This window comes from Podarcis pityusensis (assembly GCF_964106645.2).
Source record: "Podarcis pityusensis genome assembly, chromosome: 3".
Classification (NCBI taxonomy): domain Eukaryota; kingdom Metazoa; phylum Chordata; class Lepidosauria; order Squamata; family Lacertidae; genus Podarcis; species Podarcis pityusensis.
The window spans coordinates 55,439,759-55,465,293 of record NC_138026.1 but is presented as its reverse complement, the minus strand read 5'-3'; the positions used below and the strand labels follow the sequence as shown (position 1 = coordinate 55,465,293).

The 25,535-nt window shown below is 40.9% G+C and overlaps 2 protein-coding genes across 3 annotated transcripts; one reads left to right on the top strand and one right to left on the bottom strand.

Moving 5' to 3' along the window:
* SERINC1 (serine incorporator 1) lies at positions 1–10,868 on the top strand. The gene is made up of 10 exons (XM_080999709.1): positions 1–206; positions 2,140–2,301; positions 2,836–2,996; positions 4,384–4,463; positions 5,263–5,400; positions 5,901–6,070; positions 6,538–6,628; positions 7,373–7,514; positions 7,606–7,836; positions 8,083–10,868. The coding sequence occupies exons 1-10, from the start codon at positions 168–170 to the stop codon at positions 8,219–8,221; spliced, it is 1,353 nt and encodes a 450-aa protein (XP_080855835.1). The 5' UTR covers positions 1–167; the 3' UTR covers positions 8,222–10,868.
* HSF2 (heat shock transcription factor 2) lies at positions 10,779–25,150 on the bottom strand. Of its 2 annotated transcripts, XM_080999678.1 has the most exons (13): positions 24,895–25,148; positions 20,589–20,697; positions 19,461–19,588; positions 18,355–18,479; positions 17,301–17,376; positions 16,559–16,620; positions 16,348–16,432; positions 15,369–15,514; positions 13,887–14,150; positions 12,777–12,882; positions 12,413–12,466; positions 11,722–11,806; positions 10,779–11,479 (listed from the first exon to the last, which is right to left on the bottom strand). In XM_080999678.1, exons 1-13 carry the CDS (start codon positions 25,021–25,023, stop codon positions 11,193–11,195), a joined length of 1,656 nt encoding a protein of 551 aa, XP_080855804.1. In that variant the 5' UTR covers positions 25,024–25,148; the 3' UTR covers positions 10,779–11,192. The 2 variants fall into 2 exon arrangements, with proteins under 2 accessions (XP_080855804.1, XP_080855805.1); XM_080999679.1 differs by lacking the exon at positions 12,413–12,466 and having other exon boundaries at positions 24,895–25,150.
* Positions 25,151–25,535: the final 385 nt, after the last annotated feature.

Below are 25,535 nucleotides of genomic sequence, written 5' to 3'. Positions count from 1 at the left end.
TGACGCGCCGCTGCCTGTCAAAGCTCGTGGTTAGTGAGCGAAGCAGACTGGAGAGTAAACAAGCCCTCGCCGCTCGGTGCTGCCGCTGGCTCCATCTTTAAAGGGCTGCCGCGCAACTCAACCGCCGCGAGGAGAAGAAGAAGAAGAGGAAGAAGAAGAAGAAGAAGATGGGGGCTGTCTTGGGCCTCTGCTCCATGGCGAGCTGGGTAATGTGGCCGGAACCGCGGCCTCCTCCTTCGGGGCCCCACTTCGCTGGGTTAGGGAGTCACGGGGGCGGGGGCGGCTATTCAGCAGCAGCAGCAGCAGCAGCAGTTCCAGAGGCGCAGGCGCAGTGAGGGGGCTCTCTGACTGCGCCCCCCCATGCATCTCCGCGCGCTGTCCTTTCTCTGCGGCGAGGCGGCCCCTCCCTGGCCGTGATGCGTTCCCTTTGTTTAAATCATATATAACATGATTTCGTTTGCCAACGCCCTAGAACTGATGGAGGAGGCGCGTTAACGTCTCGACCCTGTTGTCTGCGCCTTGCAGGTGCTATGGCAAAATGACAATGCACCCCAAATTAAAAACCCTTAGTAATGGAAAGCAATGGGTTGGTGCAGGGCCGGATTTAGGTTTGAGGAGGCCCTAAGCTACTGAAGGTAATGGGGCCCTTTATATGTGATATTTTAGGGAGCAGGCGGGACCCATTACTTACATCATAGGAGCCTACGCAACACAAAACACTGTTGCTGTATGTAGGTTTTATTTTATTTTTGTTTTTTTTAAATCTTATATTTTGGAAATCTACATCTGGTGTGTTTTTTCCTTTAATTTTTTGGGCCCCCCCAAGAGAGTGGGGCCCTAAGCTATGGATTGTTTATACGTAAATCCGGCACTGGGTTGGTGATGTTGCCTCTTTAAACACTGGCCCTTTGAAATTTGACAGTTCCTCGCTTGTTTCCTGGAGGGTAGTTTGCTATCTAGGTAGTTGCTCCCCCACCCCCCAGCATCATCTTCTATCCAGTCCTCATGCTTTCCTCCTCTGTGGATAGCTTCCTAAGGCCATTTTTAGGAATGTCTCTATAAAGGGGTTCTGAAGTTGCAATGTGAAAGGTGTTTGTGTGTGTGGTGGGGTTTCGTCATCTCTAATTTTACAGGGTCGTTTATTGTTCCAAGGCATCTGGCAAATGTTTGTACCATCTTATACCGCAGTGTATGCTAAGTCACCATGCTAGGAGTATATGTGGGATTACCGAACTGAAAATTATGAGTGAAAGTGTGGCTTCTACCTCCTTTTGACAAACCCTGCATTAAAGTAGGATCATCTGTAGGTGTGTAAGAGAGAATCAAATCAGTCTAGAGAAAATGTGGACTTTTTGAGGAAAAACAACACAATATCTTGAGCCGTAGTAGAAATTCATAATATTGTTTTGTTAGACTGAAATTTGTGGATTTTTTTCCTGTTCCCTGGGATAAATTCCTGCTATGGAATAATAAAGGCAGAGTGGAAAGTTACAATGGTCAGACTGGGCAACTTGATAGAATGTTGCTTAAACTTTTGCTGATTTAACTGTTGTGCATTCCTCCTAATGTGCTGGAAGTTAGAGTAAGAGCTTGTCCTATATTTTTCCCTACACCTCTGAGGATATTGAAGTAAAGTGTGTAATTCAGTATATATCTTTGATTCAGGCATAAAGTAAAAACAAATCTCCACTAACCTGTAAGTCATATACTTTTTCTTGGCTATGGTATACATCACTATTTGCCCTGGTAAGCATAACTAATAACTTTTGTAAACAGTCTGTTGACTGTCTTGGCTGTACATGGGGCAATCACAGAGCCATCTGAGAAGCAGCATTGCAACATCACCTTTGCTTTTTTGCAGGACTTGTTCATGCTTCTATTAGTGTTATAGCACTGAATCAAGAGCCCAATGACCTACTGCTCATATCTGCACACATTTTACTATCAAAGCCATGGCCTTTGCAGTAATGGGTATATCGGAAGATGTAATACAGAATATGAGATTACAACTATTACATTAGTAGGAGTGTGATCCTTAAATATTATGACATCAGAACCAGTAGTTAAACATTTTAACCACGTAATTAACTGAGCATAACTTTTTATTTTGTCCTCATACTCCTCCCTTTCTTTCATCAGATACCATGTTTGTGTGGCAGTGCCCCATGTCTGCTGTGCCGGTGCTGCCCCAGTGGAAATAACTCCACTATAACAAGGGTGATATATGCTCTGTTCTTGCTCATTGGAGTGGGTGTTGCATGTGTGATGTTAATTCCAGGAATGGAAGAACAGCTGAAGAAGGTCAGTTTACTCTTGAGACAACTATGGTAGAAATATTGTGGCACTGCTACGGTAGTTTGGGATTGACCTGTATTTTCTTACGTTTCAGAAGCATTGCTTCGTATCCGCACCTCCTTTTATTCTAGAATGTTATTTAGTGTTTTGTTTACATAGGCTAAGGCCTAACTATGGAGCAGTTCTCTCATTATGACTGCCTTTCACTGAAGTATTTTAACATTTAGCATAATGGTTGATTGTAAAACCTTGCCTTCTTCCTGTGTTAGTTAGCTATTATTTCAGACCAGGAGTATACATACATACATGTATGTATGTGGCTTTTGAAAACACCAGGGGACTATATTTTATGTATTTAAATATATATATTATGTATTTAAATCTTCAGTTTAACATTGGCTTGTGAGAACCTTAGACCTGTACAAATTTCAAGTAATGAAGAGATGTTAAATTAATCCTGTCATAGTCGGCTCCTAACAAAACAAAAAGTTTGGGTTCTTCATTGACATATGTTAATATATATTATGTTGTTCATTACAGATTCCTGGATTTTGTGATGGCCAAGTGAATTGTGATGTTCTAGTAGGCTATAAAGCAGTATATCGGGTGTGCTTTGGTATGGCCATGTTCTTTCTCCTGTTCTCCTTAATGATGATCAAAGTGAAGAGCAGCAGTGATCCAAGGGCAGCAATACATAATGGGTAAGAAGAAATGATGGCCCAGCTATGCCTCTATCTGGACAGGGATAGCCTAAATATTGTTGTCTATGCTCTTGTAACCTCAAGGTTAGATTACTGCAATGCATTATACATAGGACTGCCTCTGAAGACGGTTTGGAAGCTTCAGCTGGTGCAGAATTCATTGGCCAGGTTGCTCATGCAAGATGGTTTGAGAATATTACGATGATCCTGGTCCAACTGCACTGGCTACTGATTACCATATTTTTCTGTGTTTAAGACAATATTTTTTCCTATGAAATAATATGCAAAAATAGCAGGTCGTCTTATACACGGATAGCAGAGGGGGGATGGGCATTTGTTGTCATCAGACAGCATGAAATTTGCAGCGGCGATTGGGCATGTGATAGGTTGCTGTGGCAAGGCCTGCTGACGATTGTTTGCAGCTTTGGCAATGGTGCGTGCTATTTTCGGCATCATCGAGGTGTGTGTGCAATCTTCTGTTGTTGTGCTGAGTGTGCAGGTGGGCTTTTGGCGGTGTGTGTGCAAACGATTGTTTGCTGCAGCAATGTGTACAATTTTGATTGGCGTGCAGGCTGTAGAGCGATTGGCAGTGCTGACCCCCCCCCCCCCAAAAAAAGCTCAGCAACTGTGGGCAATCTCCCTCCCCCCCCCCAAGCACAACAACTTTGGTCAATTCCCCCCCCCCTTTTGTTGCGGTCCAAAAAAAGGGTCATCTTATACATGGGGGCGTGTTACACATGGAAAAATACGGTAGTTTCCGAGTTTTGACCTATAATGCCTTAACCGGCTCAGGACCGCAATACCTCAAGGACTGTCTCTTTTCATATGAACCTATCATCTTCTGAGGCCCTCCTTTGTGTGCCTCCTTGAGAAGTCTGGAGGATGGCAACACGAGAAAGGGCCTTCTCTGCAGCGGCTCCCCATCTGTGGAATGCTCTCCCCAGAGAAGTTCACCTGGTGCCTTCATTATACACCTTTAGGCTCCAGGCAAAAATGTTCCTTTTTAACCAGGCCTTTGGTTTCTTTGATTGACATCCTATGTCCTTTTGAAATGTGGGGTTTTTTTTGGGGGGGGGGTGGTTATTGGATTGTTGTTTTTATTTTGATTATGTATTTTGGTTTTATTCTGTGAACTGCCCTGAGACCTCTGGGTATAGGGTGGTATATAAATTCATTCATATATATATATATATAGATAGAGAGAGAGAGAGATAAATTGTAGTCTTGTGTTTCCTGCACAAGGTATATAAATAACAAAACCTGAAGGCTGTTGCTTCAGGTCAGTGAAGAGATCATATGTAATATTAATACAGTATATTATATAAAGTACAAATTTTAAAAATACTGCTGATACCCTAACTTTGATGGTTCTTTGGTGATATTTCAGATTCTGGTTCTTTAAATTCATCACAGCTGTTGCAATTACAGTTGGAGCATTTTTTATTCCAGAAGGACCCTTTACAACAGGTATGATTGCGTGGAAAGTCATGTATATTTTGCACAGAAACTGTTTCCAATAGCTTTCAATGTGATACTGAGTTCTTATTTAACAGATCTTAATGTTCTGATTTGTCACACTGGAGAAGATGCGTAGGTCTTTGGCATGACCTTTCTGGCCTGACAGGTCAGATCAGTCCCTACCTCAGTTTGCAAACTTTTGACAGATGGGTGGTCCCAACTACCTGTCAGTGTCCCTTGAGCAGCGATTCTCAAGTGCCCAACAGCCAGCTGATTGTCGGGCATTTGGAAACCATAGCACAAGGGGTATTGCCAGTTTAGGACTGGCAAATCTGCATTCCTCAGCAATCAGCTGTCCAGTTGAGTTCCCCATGCTGAGCTCAGTTACACAGCTAATCCAGTGCTGTCTGTACCTGCCTCATACCGGATATCCTATATGATGTCAGGTGACCATGGTTTAGGGAAAACAGTTTTGTGGGCCAAATTGAGCTAAATCTGGCCTGCAGGCTGGAGGTTCCTTACTTCAGCATAATCCCTTAATTCTCATTCCCAAAGAATCTAGTTTTATATGTGTGTAGTCACAGACTCATATTTATCGCTTAAATCCTTGTGCTTTCCTCACTGTTGGTTTTAGATTATAAGCTACCTGGGGACATAGCCTTGTTTATTTTTTAATTGTCAAACTCTTTAAGAGTTTATTTTACGAGTAAATTTTACCCGGATGACTCTGAATCACTCAATACATGCTAACAATTCAAACAGAAAAATTATTTATGAAAATTAATATATTAATTATTTTTCTTCCTAGTGTGGTTTTACGTAGGCATGGCTGGTGCTTTCTGCTTCATTCTTATCCAGCTGGTTTTACTTATTGATTTTGCCCACTCTTGGAATGAATCTTGGGTCGAAAAGATGGAAGAGGGAAACTCAAGATGCTGGTATGCAGGTATGTAGTGGTTTGTTGGTCAGCATCACAGGGTTTGTTTATTAAAATTGGGACATGCTGTGCTCAAATTTCAGTTGTAGGAGTCATGACCTGAGAACTCTTTGATGTTGCTCTTCACTCGCTAGTTGCTGACCAAGGAAGGGTGTGCATGTGCGGAACTGAGAGTCTGAATCCCTCCCATCCCCAACATACCATGGTTAAGAGGGAATTGGTGTTTCCAGAAGCATAATAATGATATTGATTACATGGGATCAGAAGAGGAGAAAGTTGTGCCTGACTTGATGCAGCTGTAGTAACAACTATAATTACTGAGGATTGATTCAGTTTTTCCAGATCTTCTAGAGGCAATAGTAGTTTAGTCTGCCTACTGAAGTTAATCCAGCAGATCACTTTTCTTATCCAACAGTGTACCATAGGATTTATTTTTCATCACTGCTCTAGTGAGCCTCCTTCAAAAGTACTAATAAAACCTGAATCCAGTTTTGTTTGCTTCTTCACAGCTTTGCTGTCCGCCACAGCATTAAACTATCTTCTGTCTCTGGTGGCAATTGTCCTATTTTATGTCTATTATACTCTGCCCGATGGCTGTTCTGAAAATAAGGCATTTATCAGTGTCAATATGCTGCTGTGCATTGGAGCATCTGTAATGTCAATTCTGCCTAAAATCCAGGTATGAGGTTACATTAAGTGGATATTTGTTTTCATAAGAATCTGGCTAATACATCAGCCGTTTGTCAAATTTCTACATATAGTTAATTCACATCTTATGCAAGCATTTGGTTCTGGGGGGGGGGGGTAGTCTCTGCATACATGCAAAAGCATATAAATCCAGGAAACCCTGGAACTGCTCCCAGCACCTCACAAGGTGTGAAGGACTGCTTACCCAACTTTGGGAAGGAGGCACAAGGGCTCTGGGACATTGCCAGAGCCGTCACACCACCTTCCCGAAGTCTGGTAAGCCTGTAATTACAGCTTTGCGCAGGGGAGTGGGGGGGATAAGTAAATGGAGAGTTGGTTTCCTCTGCTCTCCATTCATTCATTTCCTACTCTCCCTCCCTGTGCTGAGTTGTGATCACATAAGAAAAATCAGCACAATATGCAGTTATCTGTATTGTTTTGCTTTCTGTCTGCATATAGGAGTCACAACCGAGATCTGGGTTGTTACAATCATCTGTGATCACCGTTTATACAATGTATCTAACCTGGGCTGCAATGACCAATGAGCCAGGTAAGGAGATTTCATGTTGTTCTTGTTGTTATTGTTATGATCCAGAAGTGACTCTGGCAGAACTCCGTTGTTTATTGCTGTCACACCTACTTTGGATGATTTAAAACTTTTGAATGTTTTGAAGCTTTGAAGGGACAAAAAATTGTTAAACAAAAAGTATTTCAGAGTGCAAGGTAGAATGCTATAAATTGATTGTTAGAGAATCTGTGGTTATCTAAATGATTCTTGGAGTGAGTGAAGCTTACTCCCAAGTCAGCATGATTAGGATTGCAGTTTTGGTATACAAAAGACTTCTTGTAGGGCGGGCGGTTCATTCATTTTCAGCTTTGTATTCTTGTTATTAAAAAAAGTGCACCTAGACACTCCGTTGCAGTGCCCATGACCTAGGTTTAAGGTGCCATTTATCTCCTAGCTTTCATATATCAGTTTCTAACACTGTTCTGACCACTTGCTCTCTCACCACACAGTAGCAAGACTAGCCAGTGTCCTTCTATTGCATGGGGATGTTGCTAGTACAGTACTCAAAGAAAGCACTGTTAATCCCATATCCTTTGTATGGAAAGGCCATAGCTGTATTTCATTGCAGTTGGAAAGCTACACAACAAACAGCTCAAAAACAGTTTCGAGCAGTGTAAAAGGCTAGCACCTAGTGGATATTATTATGTTGGACATTGCTTCTGTGAGAAATAATTGTTTTGTGTAGAATAATCCGACTTTCAGCTTTTTGTGTCTTTACTGATCTAGACAGACAATGCAATCCAAGCTTGCTGAACATAATTGGCTATAATTCCACAAGCACTCCAAGTAAGGGTCAGTTTGTCCATTGGTGGGATGCCCAAGGAATTGTAGGCCTCATCCTGTTCTTAATGTGTGTTCTGTACTCAAGGTGAGCAGAACTTTTGGAAAACCTTTTCCAATTTTCAGTTATTTTTTTTAAAAAAGGACATCTAGTGACACTAACTACTTTTTAACTGCAGCATTCGGACATCCAATAATAGTCAGGTAAATAAACTGACATTAACCAGTGATGAGTCAACACTGATAGAAGATGGACTTCCCAGGAGTGAAGGCTCTCTTGATGAAGGAGATGATTTGCACCGTGCTGTTGATAATGAGAGAGATGGAGTTACTTACAGTTATTCATTCTTTCACTTCATGCTTTTTCTTGCTTCGCTTTACATCATGATGACCCTAACCAACTGGTACAGGTATGTGGATCTTGCAGGACTACATTTCATTGACATTATCAGTGCTGATCACCTGTAGGGGTGGAAGTGGGCAGAGAGGCAAATGTTGGATTCATAATCTCCTCTCCCACTTATCATATCGGTGGCAGTGAATTTTATTCTTACATAATTTTTTCAATTTTAAGAACATAAGTGATGATCAAGAGAAAAGTAGTTATTCTGTTCCACAAATGAGTCGGCTAACACTTTATCTCTCCTCTTTCTCAGCCCTGACCCTGCCTCTGCATCAATGACCAGTAAGTGGCCATCTGTCTGGGTGAAGATCTCTTCCAGCTGGATTGGCATAGTCCTCTACGTGTGGACTCTGGTGGCTCCACTTGTTCTAACAAACCGTGAATTTGACTAAGCCAAGTGTCTCATCTGAAAGCTCTTGCTTTATTTTGTTGCTAATTTGAAGCTAACAGTATTCAGCATCGAGATGCAATTTGTAAATAATACGTGTATGTATCGTCTGAATAGTTTATCATGTCTTCTGCATGGTTATACTTTTAAATCATGTTCACTTGCTATTTCAGTGACTGTTTTCTAGTTGAGCTTGATGATGATAATAGTACATATTAATGATTAATACTGAGCCCTCTTCCAATGTTGGGGGAAAGTAAACACATATGGTGGGTAGAGTAGGGATGAAGATTCTACCACCACCACCACCCTGCTATTTTCATCACTTTTACAGTTTGTAAATGGTGACCGTGTGAAGCAGAGAGAGACTTTTGCATCCATGGAGACTCCCTGCTTCTGTGGGTGAGAACCTTGGTTTTCCATTTGGGAGCCTCCACAGATACAAACATGTCTCTGCTTCACAATATCACCAGTTGGAAAGTGATGAAAAAGGCAATGTTGGACAGAGCTAGTGTGATCTTTCCCACTGCTCCCTTCTGTATATTTTCTTTCCCCTAACTAGTACCTGGAGAGGGATTTAGGGTCAAACTAGATGTGAGAACAACAGTTCCATGTGTTTCAAACCCCACAAATATTTGGCTCAGCCCTACTGCTTACTGAAGAATTCCTAGATCATGTACAGTCAAAGGTGCATTAAATCAGATATTTGAAGTTATAATCAGATGGGGAACCATGAAGAGTGTTAGAAGCTAGGGCTATCTATGACAATCTTACTGGCCTTTATTGCAATTTAATAATTGTTACACAGCAGTTTTCTAGTTAGTAAAATATCAACTTTGGTCTAGCAAGGAAGTATAATCTTTCACAACTGTGAGATTTGCCCAGAAAAGATGAGAAAAATATGGCTATGACAGATAGGAGAGACAGTAATGGTTGTAAGCCTTTGGAGGATACTGTATTACCTCAGCTGAAGCATGGATGGATGGTTGTCTAGGAGAGTCTGATGCTGAATGAGAATCACATATCAGGTGTGTGTTAAGTCTAGGTTACCTTTAGATCATAGCTGATCTGCAGGAGGTATGATCTTTTGTTTGTTGAACAAACATCAGATGAACAGGAGCACAGGAATGTCAACTCTAATGAGCCTTAGCTGATGATAGAGCAGAGCAAAGAGTGGGGTTAGTAGGAAGGGAAAGATTGTACCTGTGATTCAGTTGCCATTTTAATCAATTTGTGGAGGGTTTCCCCCTTCCACACTTTAAACGATAAAGAGCCCCAGCTGTCACTAGGGCTGGTGTGAGCATATAAGAAAACAGCTGTTACAATTCTGTAGGACTGGTTTTTGTACTTGCAGGTTTGAATAAGTACAAGGCTTCTTTAAAGAATGTGAACAGGAGTAAATGTTTAAGGTTGTACTTGAAATTATTCAAAATGTGCATGGGGTATCAAAAATAGTTGCCATTTTGACCAGATTTGTTTTTTAAAGTGAAGTGCAGTGAAGTATTAATGCATGCTATGGGCTTTTCATTTTTGTAACCATTTGATACCAAGATGGTCTTTTTTAAAAAAACCTAATCAATACTTGGAAGGTATTTAGGGCTAGCACTCATTAAATTGAAATTAAGGAGTGAAATGGATTGCTGTCCCCCCACTGCTGGTAGCTGTAGTATAGTATATTTCACGCTGATGAGGTAGACTTCAGGTACCGCTGTTTATTTTTATAGCTTTTTTAAAAGTTACTTTAAAAAAAACTATCCTGGCTCCATCTGTTCCTTGTGTGGGTATAATTGAGCTTAGTTTGTAAATCAAGTTCTGTATCTTTCTAAAAATACTTTCCTGGATAAATTGATATATACCAATATTCATTTTTAGTTAAAGCACACTTGCATTTTAATAGCTGATCTCTTCACAGATGTCATTGATTCTTGTGTCAAAGGTATTATCTTTTGTGTGTCCATTGCCGGCAGTGGATTTGTACCTGGAAAATCCTAAGTCTACATAACACAGAAACTATTAGGTGTTTTGCATAGTTTGTTTGTTGGAAATCTTCAAATACTGTGCTTTGCTGCTTGAATAGGAAGGTACAGTTCTGGTTTGCTTTTCCTTAAGGATTGCATAGCTGACAGAGAACAGTTTCAGCTGTAGCAGCACTGTTGTGCATTACTGAGTATCAGTGGTGAATTTCTATAAAAAAATACTTAGATATATTTAATGGCTGACTTAGGCTCAACATGAATGCAATTTCAAGGTAGCTTTAATATTTAGTCATTTTGTGTGTATGCTATAACTTAGTAAACATTCAGAAAAAATGGCTGTTTAGGTCTTCCGAGTCTTGTTTTGATTTTTTATCCAATGTGGCTATAGGCCATACATTTTCATAGTACTGAATATACTTCCTCTAGCCTGCTACTGAAAATCCCCTTTAACAAAGAACACATTCACAGAAAACCCCCAACCCATTCAACAGCATTTGTGCCTATGGGGTGAAGCAAGTAGTGGATACTCTTACGACTATGAAATTAAGATGGACACTTGTCAATTCAATGAAGCACTATATTCAGTTCTGGTCCCCTAACAGTTTTATTTAAACAAAGTTGTAAAAATAGAAAACAAAGTACAGAAGAATTAAACTCTGAGTGCTACGACCTCCATCCAGAGTTACTTATTTACTTGTGTATGTCATACATTAGGACTAAAAGTGAACAAGAAAAACTGCGAGTGGCTAATACAGAGCATCCAATTACCTGGCATATTCTGAATACATAATTCCAAATATGACAGCACTAGAATGAACTCATTGTGAACTGTTGATGGTTTGTATAAATGTTTAAACTGCTCTTTTGAGACCCGAGTTTTGGGGAAAGTGATAGAACAAACTGTTTAAGGTTCCACAGTAGCTGCTCACAAAATGCCATTTACAAAAGATAGATCCCAAACAATAGCCTCAATAAATAGTTTGCTTTAACTCTCTCGTTTTAGTTGTTCAGCAGTGGCATATCAGTGTCCATTGGCACAGGAGCAAGTTCACACAAATAAAATAGTGTAGCTTCACTAGCTTCTGCTTCTGTCAGTGGCTCCAGACGAACCAGTTTGCTTTGGGTTGGTTGAGGATCCAGACCACTTTCCAGGAGTTCATCCACTTCTATTTGTTTATCCACAGAAGATACTGATTCAGGTGTCATATTTGCATTCTCCACTGAGCCTGGATTTCCATCAAGGAATGCAAGTAGGGGAAAGGCAGTATATTGAATGAGCTGTTTATCTGCAGGGCAAGAAACAAACCAAACCAAAGTAATTACTCAACTGCTCTATATTCCTACAGAAAAGGCTAAAAAATGAAGAGAAACTTGTCAATGTACAGCACAACTACAACTTGCTTTCCAAACATACTGGGTATATGTTAACTATTTTATTCATTTCATGTCTAAAATAAGGGTATTTATGAATGCAGGTTAAATTATACCCAATCTACATTTCTGAAGCTAAGAGAACTTGCATATCAACCTGATTTGGGGTCAGAATTAGGCACATCTTGTGTAGATGGTTGAGCACTATTAGTCTTCATTGTTTCAATTCCCTTTGTCTCCACCTTAAAAGCAAGCATGGTTACAAAAATCAGATGACTTCATACTAATTTTTTTAAGGAACAGAGAAAACATTTGTCTAGAAGATAACTGCTACAAGCAAATGTTCAGGAACTTATCTAGCAGCTGGGACACAGGAATGTTAGAAATCTAGACTGTCACCATGGGTATATCCACCCAATCACATTCAAATTTTACTCTAGAAAGCATGTCTAAAATAAGGAGAATACATTTCAAAATGATGCAAATCTCCCATTTCAAAACCAGTTCTTAGCCTGTGCTTTTCACCCTCTTTTGAATGCTACATCTACTTTGATAATAACTTTTAAAAATACTGATGTGTTAAACTGATGTTCTGGCCAGCATGTGATGCCCCCCAATATAGAACTTGAAAACTTAAGATGCACATGTGTAATTTTTCAAAATGCAGAAAAAAAATCTGGAAAGCACAAAAAGGAAAACAGCTGCATCTTTAAATAATTTGTCAATATCAGCCTTGTTAAGGTACACAAAATGTTAAAACAAATATTAACATGCTATGCAACTGGATTAGACAACTGGCCATTGACATTACACCATATTTCCCACTGCTGTGCTACTTTAAAACTTACTTTTGTACTATTGATATGACCTGTAGGATTCATCTGCACGGAACTTGAAAAAAGCTGGACAAGACAAAATGTACACCAAGTTTTAAAATTCTATATTCTAGATATAAATTGGGTGACTTATAAACCAAACTAATCTTTTGTGCCTGAAATAGCCACAAATAGAAATGTTCTGCACAAACCCTCAAGCACAAACTACTATTCTTCTGCTCTCTGAAACTGCAGTCTCAAGCTGTTGTTAATATAGACCTTTTAAGGTATAACATTTAAAAAATGCAAATGTATTTTTCTTACACAAAATCTTTGTAAAGCCAAATTTGCGAGGAAAATAGAAGTAAAAAAATATATATATAGTGTAAATATTTACATCAACCAGGAGATCTGGATCTATGCTGAACTGTCGTCCTGACAACATGGCCTGGAAATCCTCTAAACTGCAATCAATGCTCTCAAGATAATCCAGAAGTTCCACCCTAAAGGAGTGCAAGAAAACTCCATGAAATTCTAGCTTTTATGAGAAATATATTGTACAAATGAATCAAAGTGCAGAAGAAAAATGAAGGTAAAGAGGACAACCACTAGGATTATCTGGAATTCAACAGGCATGAGTATAATTCTAGGTATCTGAAAGTGATCCACTATATACCATGGGGGTATATAGTGGATCAAGCATGCATTGATTCTACAGAAGACCACTAGTCTTTCAGTAAACACTAAGCATGACATTATTCAGTATTAAAAAAGGAAATGAGCATCTACTCTAAAAGCTATCTGTACCTTTACTACTGAATCCAAAACTGAGGAATACTGAAGAAATATTAATTTGATTTATATACCACCCTTTATTCAAAAGATCCCAGGGCAGTGTACAACATTAAAAACATATTTTAGTTAAAGGTAAAGGGACCCCTGACAGTTAAGTCCAGTCACGAACGAGACTGGGGTTGTGGCGCTCATCTCGCTTTACTGGCCGAGCATATAAAAATATATAATAGTACGATAACAGTCTCCCTCTCCTTAACAGGCCACAGATTATTTAATACCCAAAGGTAAAGAGGTATGTTTTTGCTTGGTGCCTAAAGACATGTAATGATGGCACCAGGCTAGCATTTCTGGCGGCGGCATTCCACAGACGGGGAACCACCACTGAAAAGGCCTATTCTTGCGTTGCTACTCTCTGAACATCTTGGGGAAGGGAGAAGGGCCTTGGATAACAAGCGCAGGGTCCGGGTTAGTTTGTATGGGGAGAGGTGGTCCTTAAGGTATTGAGGTCCTGAGCTGTGTAAGGCTTTAAATGGGTCAGCACCAGCACTTAGAATTGGGAAACATTTGAATCTCATCTACTATGCCATTTTCAGAAAGCAACAAATCAGAAAACTAGTGCAAATTTAAATATTCATGTAGCTCTTCTTTAAGCTCTTAAAAAAAAGAGAGAACAAGTGTGAACTTTAAAGATGATTTAAAGAATGTGACTCACTTTCCAAGAAGATTGATATTTTGTGAAATCACTCCATTCTCACTGAGTATTGAATCCATCATTGAGACTGGGTCTTCTGCTGTTAAGGTTGACTGGCTGTTTAACTGAACAGCACCAGACATTAATGGGCTTGCACCATAAGGGGAAGGACTGACAGAATCACTGGATGGAATTGTGGCTGGTTCAGCAGTTGTATTTTCATGGATTATAGGAGCACAGTCATCCTCATTGTCATCTTCGACTATTACAATGTCAGGACTGTAACTGCAATACATATATAAAATGTGATTCAAGAGAAGCAACATCCACCACATTTCCTTTGCAGTTCATAGTAACGTAGAGAACAGCTATTAAACTGCTGCCCTTGTTATGAGCTACATAATGCTATTGTTTTGCACTTCCTTAAATGCTCAAATACTGAGAATACCAGTACGTTTCTTTTTTTCGGAGGAAGGGTAGAAGTGGGAAGTACCTGTTTGTTGGGGTCCAGGGAAAGAGAAGAGAGGTAAGCTCTCCCAACTCAAATGTGGCTAGGATGGCAGGTGGTAGCATATTTTAATATATATTTTTTTAATCCTGCCTCCAGAAATCTGTTCCAACATACCCCATTTTGTCCTATACTGCTGGGAGTATATTCCCTTGGAGCTTTTTGTGAGTGTACATCAGGGAGACTCTAGCAGGTGTTATATGACACCCCACAGCAAAGCTACACTCACTCCACTTCCAATAATAATAATAATAATAATAATAATAATAATAATAATAATTTTTATTTATTTATACCCTGCCCTCCCCGGCCAGGACCAGGCTCAGGGCAGCTAACATCAAAGTATAATACATTAAAAACATAAATCAAACAATCGATTAAAATACATATAGGGGATGGGAACACTGATTGCTCACCAGGCCCAACTGTGCTAGTCTTATATGAGTCGGTGGAAAGGCTTAGGGCGGCCACTTATATACTGGGTCTTAAAACAAAAAAAAAGTTTGTGTGTTTGTTGGGGGGTCAGACTGGGCCCCGACCATAGTCCTGTTGGAACAGCTCCGTCTTGCAGGCCCTGCGGAAAGATGTCAAATACCGCAGGTCTCTTGCGACAGAGCATTCCACCAGGCCAGGGCCGAAAAGACCCTGGCCCTGGTCGAGGCCAGCCTAACGTCCTTGAGGCCCAGGACCTCCAAAGTGTTATTGTTTGTGGACCATAAGGTCCTCTGCAGGGCATACCAAGAGAGGCGGTCCACAGGCTTTAGGATGGCTCCCTTAAACCTACACCTTTCATCAGTTACCTTTCAGAACAATTTTGATTTAATGTTAAAATTTATAGACTAACCTATTGGATATCTTGCATCTTATCTTTTGATTACACAGGTATCTTGGGATCTACACAAGACCTAGAGGGTCAAACTATCAAGTAAGATATGGACATAATTTCTGTAGGTCAGTGTGCCTGAGGATATTTAATTCCAAATATTTTTTCTTACTTTGAGTCTGAAGCAGCATCTTCACTGCTTTCTGGAGTAACTGGAGGCTTTTCTTCATCACCAATATCATCAGTGATATCATAAATAATAATATCGTCTGACAGCTGTTCTCTCTGCTTTAAGCCATCAGTCCTGCTATGCGGTACCTGCCCATTTACAAGAACCAAAATAGTGTCATAATGATTTTTTAAAAATTTAAATAAACCATAAATGGAAACCAATTTAGATTTACAAATCATTAGGAATTCAGACATCATACTAAACATACATTTAGGAGGAAAATGATACAATTTCCAAATGAGCTGTCCTGACAAATGTAAAAAACAGCTTAAAACGAGAATCTGGAGAAACCACCCTCCCCTTAACTTTGTAAGGTGAGGGTGAGACAGTAAGTACAGTTCTGAACAAAAGTTGCCATCCTAATTAGGAAGTTTGTGTGTACACAATAAAGGGGGGGGGGAACATTTTCACCTTCACAACCAATGTGGGCCTTAGAGGGTTCAAGATGAATGGAAGAAAGTTACAACATAGTGAAATAATTTGTGGGAGAAGATGCAGAAAGAATGCAAAATCTGTACAGTGTGTACAGACAATACTTCTTCAGATTGTGTTTAAGGAAAAAAATAGCTCCTACATCAAAGACACCTGCTCTTTTAGCTGAATATTTTGCCCTGTTTCCTCCTCATTTAGCTTATCAAAACTAAACAATAATCTGACAATGCAGTATTGGGTGTAAATGCTATGGAAAAGCATCACTTGGTGCCCCTCCCTTTCCGTCAACAGCATTCTTGGTACCTTACTGCTATATGCCTGATCTATTTTCACTCCATATAAAGGAGAACAGCCAACACAAGGACTATGTGAATAATGATTACTGTACTCTTTTTCATGGGGAATATTGTATTTTCTCTGGCCAACCAAGCAGTTATTCTGCCCATTTTTTAATGCTTTCCTTAAGTATATTTCAGAATTAACTCACATGATGTTTGTTTTCTGCTGGTTCTTTGACTATCTGCTGGAATATGTTGGACTTCGGTGTCCCATTAGTATTCAGAAGCAATGGGCTAAATCATAAAAGAAAAAAATGTTTTTTAAAAAACACAAGGATTTAAACTTATGCTTCTATAAACACTATATATCCACAAAATAAACCTGTGTTACAATTCCAGTATCGGCAACCTGATACTTACCGTTTTCGTTTCAAACTCACAAGTTGATTATTCTGAACAAGGGTGACAATGAACTGTACAATCTGCAGAAAAAGACAGAATGTTGCCTTTAGAAAAATCCTACATACAATTAGGAGCAAGTTCAACTGAACTCAATAGTTCAATTTTATTTTTTATGGTACTATACAGAGTCAAGTAGGCTAGAATTAAAGCCTGAAATATCAAAGGCTTAGAGTCACCTTCCTAATAGGAAAGTTAAGAACAAGAGGATTTAGAGGTCTGGGTGTCATTCTAATGCAGAGATAATAGTGCAAATCCCTAAACAGCCTAATTTCTGTATGTTTTAGATATCAGATTTGTCTAAAAACAATTTAAAAATTATGAGATGGAACTTAAAGGCATTCAAAATATAAAACATGGACTTCTGCAAGTTTTATATTTTGTGTATATCCCTGTGTTTAATCTCTTAAACATTTTTTATGCAATTTTAACAAAATTAGATTATTAATGCCCTTTACATTTCATGCTACCATATCCTAAACAGATCATCTGAGCTTTTTGCCACCCACTATCCAAGTTATCTCCGAGAAGATAATTTCAAGCTTTATTGAATTATTGCAAGTCACCTACCATTCAAGCTACCAATTTCCACTAAAACCCCTGCCCCTTTCCAACACACAAATTACTGCTTCCCTTCCAATTTTGCACTGCATTTATAGATTACTTTAAATTATTCTTATGAAGAAAGAAGTTACATAATTACCTTTCGAATAACTTGCTGTTGCTGCAGATGTTTTGCTCTCAGTTCTGCTACCTCCCGCCAAAGAGATTCATTTTCTCTGTTTCAAAATGTTTACAGTCAATATAAGGATTACTAACTGACCCAGATAAAGGTAAAAAGTTAAAGGACCCCTGGACGGTCAAGTCCAGTCAAAGGTGACTATGGGGCACTCGTCTCGCTTCAGGCTGAGGAGGCAGTGTTTGTCCACAGAAAGCTTTCCGGGTCATGTGGCCACCATGACTAAACCACTTCTGGTGCAACAGGACACCGTGACAGAAGCCAGAGTGCACAGAAACACAGTTTACTTTCCCGCCGCAGCAGTACCTATTTATCTGCTTGCACTGGTGTGCTTTCCAACTGTTAGGTTGGCAGAAGCTAGGACAGAGCAATGGGAGCTCACCCCATCGCACATTTTTGAACTGCTGACCTTCCAATCGGCAAGCTCAAGAAGCTCAGTGGTTTCAACCACAGCGCCACCCGCATCCCAATAACTGACCTAGTGAAACTTGGAACTGTAATTATACCTTATTGTTAACTAAGCCAAAACATATATAATTAAAATAATCACATATTCATGCTTATTCCCCCCCTCCTATTTTAGATTGTGAATTCCTTGAAACAGGGACCTGTCACACCTCTTCTTTGTAATACAAAATACACAAAGACAGCACTACAGGGAGTACTCAGTTGCCTTACTCAGAACAGACCCATTGAAATGGAAGACCCATAGTCATGGCCATTAATTTCAATGCGTCTACTCAGAGTAACACTCAGGTGAATACCAGCTTTAATAAACAACTGTTTCCTTAAAGGTGCCATAAACCCACCAGTAATGATATAAATAATAATGGTGATGATGATGATGATAATAATAATAATAATAATAATAATAATAATAATAGTAAATACCCCGCCCATCTGGCTGGGTTCCCCCAGCCACTCTGGGCAGCTTACAGCAATCTAAAAACAGTTTTAGATGAACTAGTAGTCTTTCATACTCTTTTTCCTCAAAAATCAAGCTAGAAATCTTATTTACCTCTTCAGAGCAGATAGCCTGGATTCAATAGTCTCTTGTTTACTTTGAACCTTCTGAGCACTGCTTATGATTTTAGACAGATCTTCCTGACGAATTTTATTTTCTTCAGGCCTTGAAGAAGAAACCTGTAAGAATTATCACCACAAATTTCAGTTAACATGTTACTTTTAAAAATATGGATTACAGTGACTATTTAACTGATAAATAAGGTTTTGCTCTGAATCCATGCAGAGCTTTGTACTTCTGCTTTCAATTAACAAAAATGTACACATGGATGGAATCTGCAAGATCATGTAGGGATCATATGCTATCTGAAAATGAACGAAATAAACAAAGGCTATGCTGAATTCAAATAATTCAGAAAGAATAAAAAGGGAAGTGCTATGTACGTATGTATGTTTATTATAAGGCAGAAAGGTCAAGAGAATAATGGGAGGGGTATTCAAGCTGGATGGTCAGGGCCTTGTTCCATCTCTTACAGAGAATTCCCTTTTCACCCAGAAGCTTTCCAAAGCTACCTTATGCAGGTATTATAGCAAATAACTAGAAACTGAAGAAATAAATAATGCAAACATTCCATGAGGTCAGATGACAATTTTTGCAAGCATAGGGGATGGAAGAAGTGGGGTTTGTAAAAAAGGAGGAGAAAAAGTGTGGAAGGTAAGCAAGTGAATTCTGACATAGTTCAAGTTGTGCCAAATGAAGATAAGACTCTGAACATCTCCCTGGATTTCTGTTTCATTGGTGAAGCGCTTCCTTATACTGATCAAAATAGGTCCAAGACTTGCTTTTGCCTTTAGATCAGAGAACTGGCCATCCCCCTTTGTTGAAGGCATATTTTAGGTTACAGTAAGCCATCCTTGATCTGTAGTTCTAGATCTTGATGTGACTGAAGGCTTGCATGCAGTTGTTTTGAACCGTTGCATGGCAGTCTTGTTGGCATGTGCATTGCTTTGTACTCAGTAAAACAGAATTGTACTGTTCCTTTTTTGCAATCTAGATTTCTGTTCCCACTTACACTATCTGTAAGATCCTGGCAAACCCTCACATGGATCTACGTCAGTGCTTACAGAAGGTTCAAAGCTTCCAGACTCCCTTTCACTAACCTTTCTTTTAATGTGCTCCAGTAAGTCTTCCCGTCCTTGCTTGAAGTAGGGGTGCTGGAATTCAACAGGGCCATCTCTTTCCAATTTGACAATGCCAGAGTCAACATGGACTACCTTACGGAAACCATCTGAAAAGAATAAATCAACTATGGAAAAGCCTACTGGAATAATCAAGGCTACAATCCTCATTCAGTTGAGAGAAAAATTTTGCTGTCTTTGTGCAGGTAGCAGCACTGCCTATTCACATTTCTTTTACCTTTAGTGAAAGCTATTCTGCTACAAGCTGCCCTTCATTTGTGCAAGTTTCTGTGTGACTAACCCTAGGTGCATTATCAACCTATGCAGGGTCCCATTTTGTTTCCCTTCCAGCCTTATTAGTCCTGGGTTTTATCTTGGGATAACAAGGCCGTTCTCATAAGAGCAGCGGAAGGCAGAACAACAAAGCCAACCACAGCCTTTATATATTAGTACTATAAAGGCTATACCTAAGAGTTCTAGTTTTAAAGTGCCACTTAAAATATGACATACAAATTCAATCATCACAACGCTATGCTGTGTTACAAGATGGGTGTCCTTCCTAAAATAAGGAGATGAACTTATACTGCTACATGTCATGTCAAAACCTGTCCCTTCTGGAAGAAGATACTATCAATATCATGGGATTTCTTTTTTATAAAGCTGCCACACATGCTCTCAAAACACTTATAAAAACCATTATTACTGGTTGTCAAACATGACTGAAGTTCACACAAAAACCAAGCTGCAGGCTGCAGCTATGAGGATGGCTCGTTGCTTTGAATCAATTCTCTCAGCGTCAACTGTCCTTCTCCTAGTTGAGATTCCTGCATAGATGACCCTCTGGGTCCCTTCCAAGTCTACATTTCTTTGATTCACTCAATATGCAGTATGCATTCTGCTTGTTTCCCCTTGCATTCCAGTCAGTGACTGCAGCTGAATGCCTTACGATACTGTTTTGTACAATAAATGATTAAAACTGAGAAATAGTTAGAATCTGTTATTACAATAAAAGGTAGAATCCATCTCAGAACTGAATTCCATGGAGTTCAATGTTTTAAATGTAGACCAGTATATCTAAAGGTTAATACTACATATTGTTATAAAACTCACACATATTCAGCTGTCTCACAAAGCTTGCCATGTTGTTGTGCTTGAAGTACTTTGGAAGAATCTCTTTGGCAAATCTTTGTTCATCCAACACAAGGAAACTCTGTCCATTCTGCAATGAAGATCACAATCACATTCAATGCCTAAATAATGTGGTTAGAAATGTAAAACAGTTTCTTAAGCATAGACTATCATTAACCAAATGAAAAACAACAAAGCCAGCGGATGTGATAGGATACCTGCTGAAGTCTTCAAAGTGGGCGGAGCTAAACTTACACAACAACTTTACTAGCTCATCGAAAAAATCTGGGAGAGAGATCCCAGCAGACTTTAGGGATGCCAAAATTATCAATCTCTTTAAAAAAGGTGATAGAACGGATTACTGAAACTATCAAAGCATCACTTTATTAGCTGCAGCCTGCAAAATTCTTGCAAGGATCTTAGCAAACTGTCTCTGAACAATATCCGAGGCTACTCCTCCTGAATCCCAAAATGGTTTTCAACCTTCTAGGGGGACAGTGTACATGATTTTCACTGCTTGACAGCTTCCAGAAAAATGCTAAGATCAAAACTAACCCCTGTATATGGCATTTACTGACCTGACTAAGGCCTTCGACACTGTAAATCGTAATGCCCTGTGGACTGTCCTTAAAATCGACTGCCCAGATGAATTTGTGAACATCTTTTGGCTCTTCCATGATAATATGACAGCAACAATTGCAGATAATTGCTCTCAAAGTGAACCGTTCACAGTGAGATCAGGTGTTCCACAGGGTTGTGTTATCACCCCAACTCTTTATTTATTATTTTCATTGCCATGACCCTACCCTTTGTTGAAGGGAAACTCCCCACCAGAATAGAAATCATATCGAACAGATGGAAAGCTCTTTGAGCAGGCTGAAAACAAAGAGTAAGGTTACCATAACTTCTGCCATAAAGCTTCAGCATACTGATGAGAACATAGCGTGTACACACTCAAGAGGATGACCTCCAAACCATCCTAAATATCTTCACATAAGCTAATAAAAAGCGAGGCCTATCGCTCAATATCCAAAAAACCAAAGCGCTGTACCAACGAGCAGAAAAACGACACCTCTGCAGCGCTACAAATCCAACTCAGTGGTGTAATGCTGGAAAGTGTCAATCACTTCTCCCACCTGGGCTGACATTGATGCCGAAATCCAACAACCTTTGAGCTCTGCGAGTGCAGCTTTCTCACAATTGAAGCGCAGTGTGTTTGTGGACTGGTACATTCGCAGGGAAACCAAAATGCTTGTTTACAAAGCTATTGTACTACCAACCTTACTGTATGCTTGTGAAACATGGACCACTTATAATGCAACTCCATTCATACAAGTTAGGAATCACCTATTGCCTCTTGCTCCTATTTTTATGCTAATCTTTGTGCATACTGAAACAATGTACAGAGTGCCGCAAGATCAGGTAAATCAGGAAGAAGGGGGTAATTAAAAATGAAACAGATAAATGAGAATCAACTGCAGAATGATTCTGCTGCATACATACATACCCAAGTAATATTCATTCTTATCATGGCTGAGCTTAGAATATTTCAGAATTATTATTTATACTTACATAAAAACTGAGACAAAACACAAACATATTTCCACAACTCCTCAAGGTTACTCAGATAAAACATGAAGGAGGCAGACCATATTCCCTATTAGTATGGTATGCATGTTGCTCAGTAATTGGAAAGTTACAAAGATGAGAATTCTTGGTTGAGAAAATATTCAAATACTCTGGTCACGAAAGGGAGCAGCCCAAAAGACTCATTCTTCCAACTTGTCTCTCTGTGGAAAAAGTCTACTTGAACAAAAGTTTCATGTGCACATCAGAGCACATGTGCAGTGTGTACATTATTGGTGGTGTTGGCCTTTTTTAAAATTCTTGTTTACAAAATTAAGTGCAAGATTTGGCCTGTTCTGCTTGTCCCCTGCAAATTCTGGGTTTCCAACTGGTGGCACCAGTGACTACACCACTGTCCTTGGTCTGTTATCTACTGCTTCCCTGTTGTCAAGCGCTTCGGCAGCATTCTTGATTGTACTACTTGCTGAAAGGTCTTTAGGAGAGATTGGATGTTTTCCATTACCTGGATGAAGACTTGACTAAGTCACCACATCTGCAGCTTTCCATAGAAATGCTGCAAGGGAAGATGAAGAGAGATTTCCTGGACAAGCACTCAGGCAGAGCTTTTAACCTTTGCTGCCACCAATGCCCTTTCTATATTGTTTGCCCCTTCATCTACCCATAACACCCTGGCTTTTGTTTCTTTGCCAAACTGGTGTACATGACTGCACAAATTCCTGCAACTGTATCCTTAATAGAAAGTATCCTTCCTCTTAAAGAGACCTGAAATGGATGCATGTACATACAAAATGGACTGCAAATGAGCAATAGGAATGCAGTGTAAATCTTACTGCTTATATTAAGATGATTAAATAGCCTATTTTTACCTACCAAATAGTTCCTAAGCCTCGAATCAAACAAAAGAATTACGTACCTAAAACTTCATATGCTAAAAATAAAGTGTCACTGTTAGCAGGATAGGGAATGTGACACAAAAACTATGCAAAAGATGAATGCCTCCTGAGATCTGGACATTGTTTGCCTTAGGCATACAAAGACTGTCTGAAAATTGATCACCAAAGCTTTCCTACCCTGCTGTTCCAATTTGTACAAGTTCCCAGACAATTGTGATGCTAATGAAAGAGGACCTCTTCTACATTGTTACAGAAAGAGTGTACTCAACATTCATCAATTTGTTCATAACAATCTCAGTTCTTTGCTTCTCACCATAAGGTTTTATTCATACAGGTGTAACTCCTTCCATAATTCTTGGAATTCGTCTATTTTGGGCAAAACAGAGAAGCAGTAATCTAACAACCTGTAGCCCAATATGGTCTACGGAGCTACTGAGCTGCCACCTCCTCTTCTCCATGTAAGCCTACTTACAGGGGAGCACTACTAGAATCAAACCTAGGACAAGAAACTATAGTGATTATTTAGCACGTTAGTGCATTCAAAATGATCCACATCGCAATACACAAGACAGCTGTTTTGACTAAAACAGACCAACATGGCTACCTCTGTTTACAAGAGAAGTGAGTAACCTTTTTTGACTTGAGAACCACCTTCAGCCCTTGCTGATCTCCTGGAGCTACAAACAGAGATCTAAACCTCTCTACTGACTCCAACACTTTATGTGTATTTATGTTTCCTTCCCAAAATTAATGGACTATTGGAAGTCAATAAAATGGCAGATATGTGTGTTAGTGCATAAGAGGCTGAGTCAGTACCTGTAAGGGCAGTTCTGCCACTCCTACTTAACAGTTTTGTAAGGCCCCATGTTGTGGAGGTAATAGGCAAGATAATACTGTAATGGTTCACCGAGAACCACTGACCAAGTTCATGCCTAAGGAGAAAATAATAATGCATGAACCAGGGACTCCCCCAAACCAGATCTTAACACAGTCAGTAAGATGCTCACGACCTAATGTCCTCATGTCCTCTTAACTCGTGCCTTTGTTTGTGTGTACGCCACACGCAGAAACACCCCTCACCCTCTGGTTGCGGACTGTTTCCATACAAGGCGTTTCTCCTACATGCGAACCACCTCCGTGTTAAGGAAGCGGGTAGATATGCACTGATCCACACGTGCCTACGTCAAAGCCACGTTTGGGAAGGGTCGCGCGGCACATTCTCCTCCCCTTTATATTTGGCTGTCTGTCGCCTCCCTTCCCCTGGAACTTGTTTCGCAGCCCTTCGGTAGATTGGGGGGGGGGGGTTTCCATGTTGCGGAAACCGAAGCGCGGCCTTCAGATTACCGTGTGGTGTGCATACACGGCTGCCGAGGCCTCCTTTTCTCCCCCGCTCCCTCGGACGAAGGCGCCCTCACGGCGAACCCGAGTGCGCCTCGGGCCTCACGGGGCCCTTCGCGGGTAGGCCGCGTGAAGCCCCTGCCCCCCCCCCGCCCGTCAGGAATACAGAAAGCGTGACCAACGCCTGACCACGCCCCCTTCCCTTCTCTCTCTCTCCCCCCCCCCGCCTTTTGTCCGAACGAAGGCCCAAGACGCAACACAGACGCGAAGATGGGCGGCTGAGGGGAGACGGAGAGAAAAAGGGTGGGAAGGAAGGCGTGCGCCATCCACGAAACGGTGACGGGAGATGGCGGGGAGACCGATCCCCTCCCTCATTCCCGCCTCCCTCCGCGCCGCGTCGCCTACCGAGCGAGGAGGCCTCGCTTCATCCCGCTCCCCTCGCCCCCATCCTCCTCCTCCTCAGCGCCTACCTGGCTCCAGGTGATGAGCTGGTTGCTCGGCGCGTCGCCCACCAGCGCCCAGAGCTTGCTGAGGAAGGCCGGGACTGCGGTGGCGGCGCTCGCGTTCGCCGCCGACGTTACCGGCTGCTGCTGCTTCATCTTCGCCCGCTGAAGTGCGCCTGAGGCAGTCTCGGCCGTCGGTGCCGCCGTTGTCCTTCGCTACCGCTGCTAATACCGTCGTCGTCGTCGTCGCCGCCGCTCCTCCTCCTCCTCCTGCCTGCCCCCTCCGCCCCCCGCAACGCGCGTGCGCGCCGTCCCGCACGCGCGGCGGGGGGGAGGGCTCGCGAGTTCTTTGCCCCGCCTTTTACATAACGAGTCCACGTGCGCGGCCCTCACGTGCCACAACAGCGAGAATTCTCGCCTTTCATTGGTCGGAAAAGCGCCGGAGCGAGCGGAGGGGCTCCCATTGGCTCCGGGCGCGGAATAAATAAATAAATATATAAATCGGGAGACGGAAATTTCCACCGACGTGGGATGCAAATTTGGAGAGAGCCGTATGTTCGGCCAATCAGGGGGAGTTTCTCCAAATAAGAATGGGAGGCCGGAGCGACAGCGGCGCGCGCGAAGGGGAGGGAAGGAAAGTGGGCGAGGCTCAACGGTGGGGAAAAATC

Excerpts from the sequence above, each read along its gene's own strand:
- SERINC1 (XM_080999709.1), top strand. The coding sequence starts at position 168 with ATGGGGGCTGTCTTGGGCCTCTGCTCCATGGCGAGCTGG. Across the intron at positions 6,071-6,537 it reads CAATTCTGCCTAAAATCCAG|GAGTCACAACCGAGATCTGG; the intron begins GTATGAGGTTAC and ends GTCTGCATATAG. Across the intron at positions 7,515-7,605 it reads ATGTGTGTTCTGTACTCAAG|CATTCGGACATCCAATAATA; the intron begins GTGAGCAGAACT and ends TTTTAACTGCAG.
- HSF2 (XM_080999678.1), bottom strand. The coding sequence starts at position 25,023 with ATGAAGCAGCAGCAGCCGGTAACGTCGGCGGCGAACGCGAGCGCCGCC. Across the intron at positions 14,151-15,368 it reads GATGCTGCTTCAGACTCAAA|TTACAGTCCTGACATTGTAA; the intron begins GTAAGAAAAAAT and ends TATGTATTGCAG. Across the intron at positions 12,883-13,886 it reads AATATCAATCTTCTTGGAAA|GGTGGAACTTCTGGATTATC; the intron begins GTGAGTCACATT and ends GCACTCCTTTAG.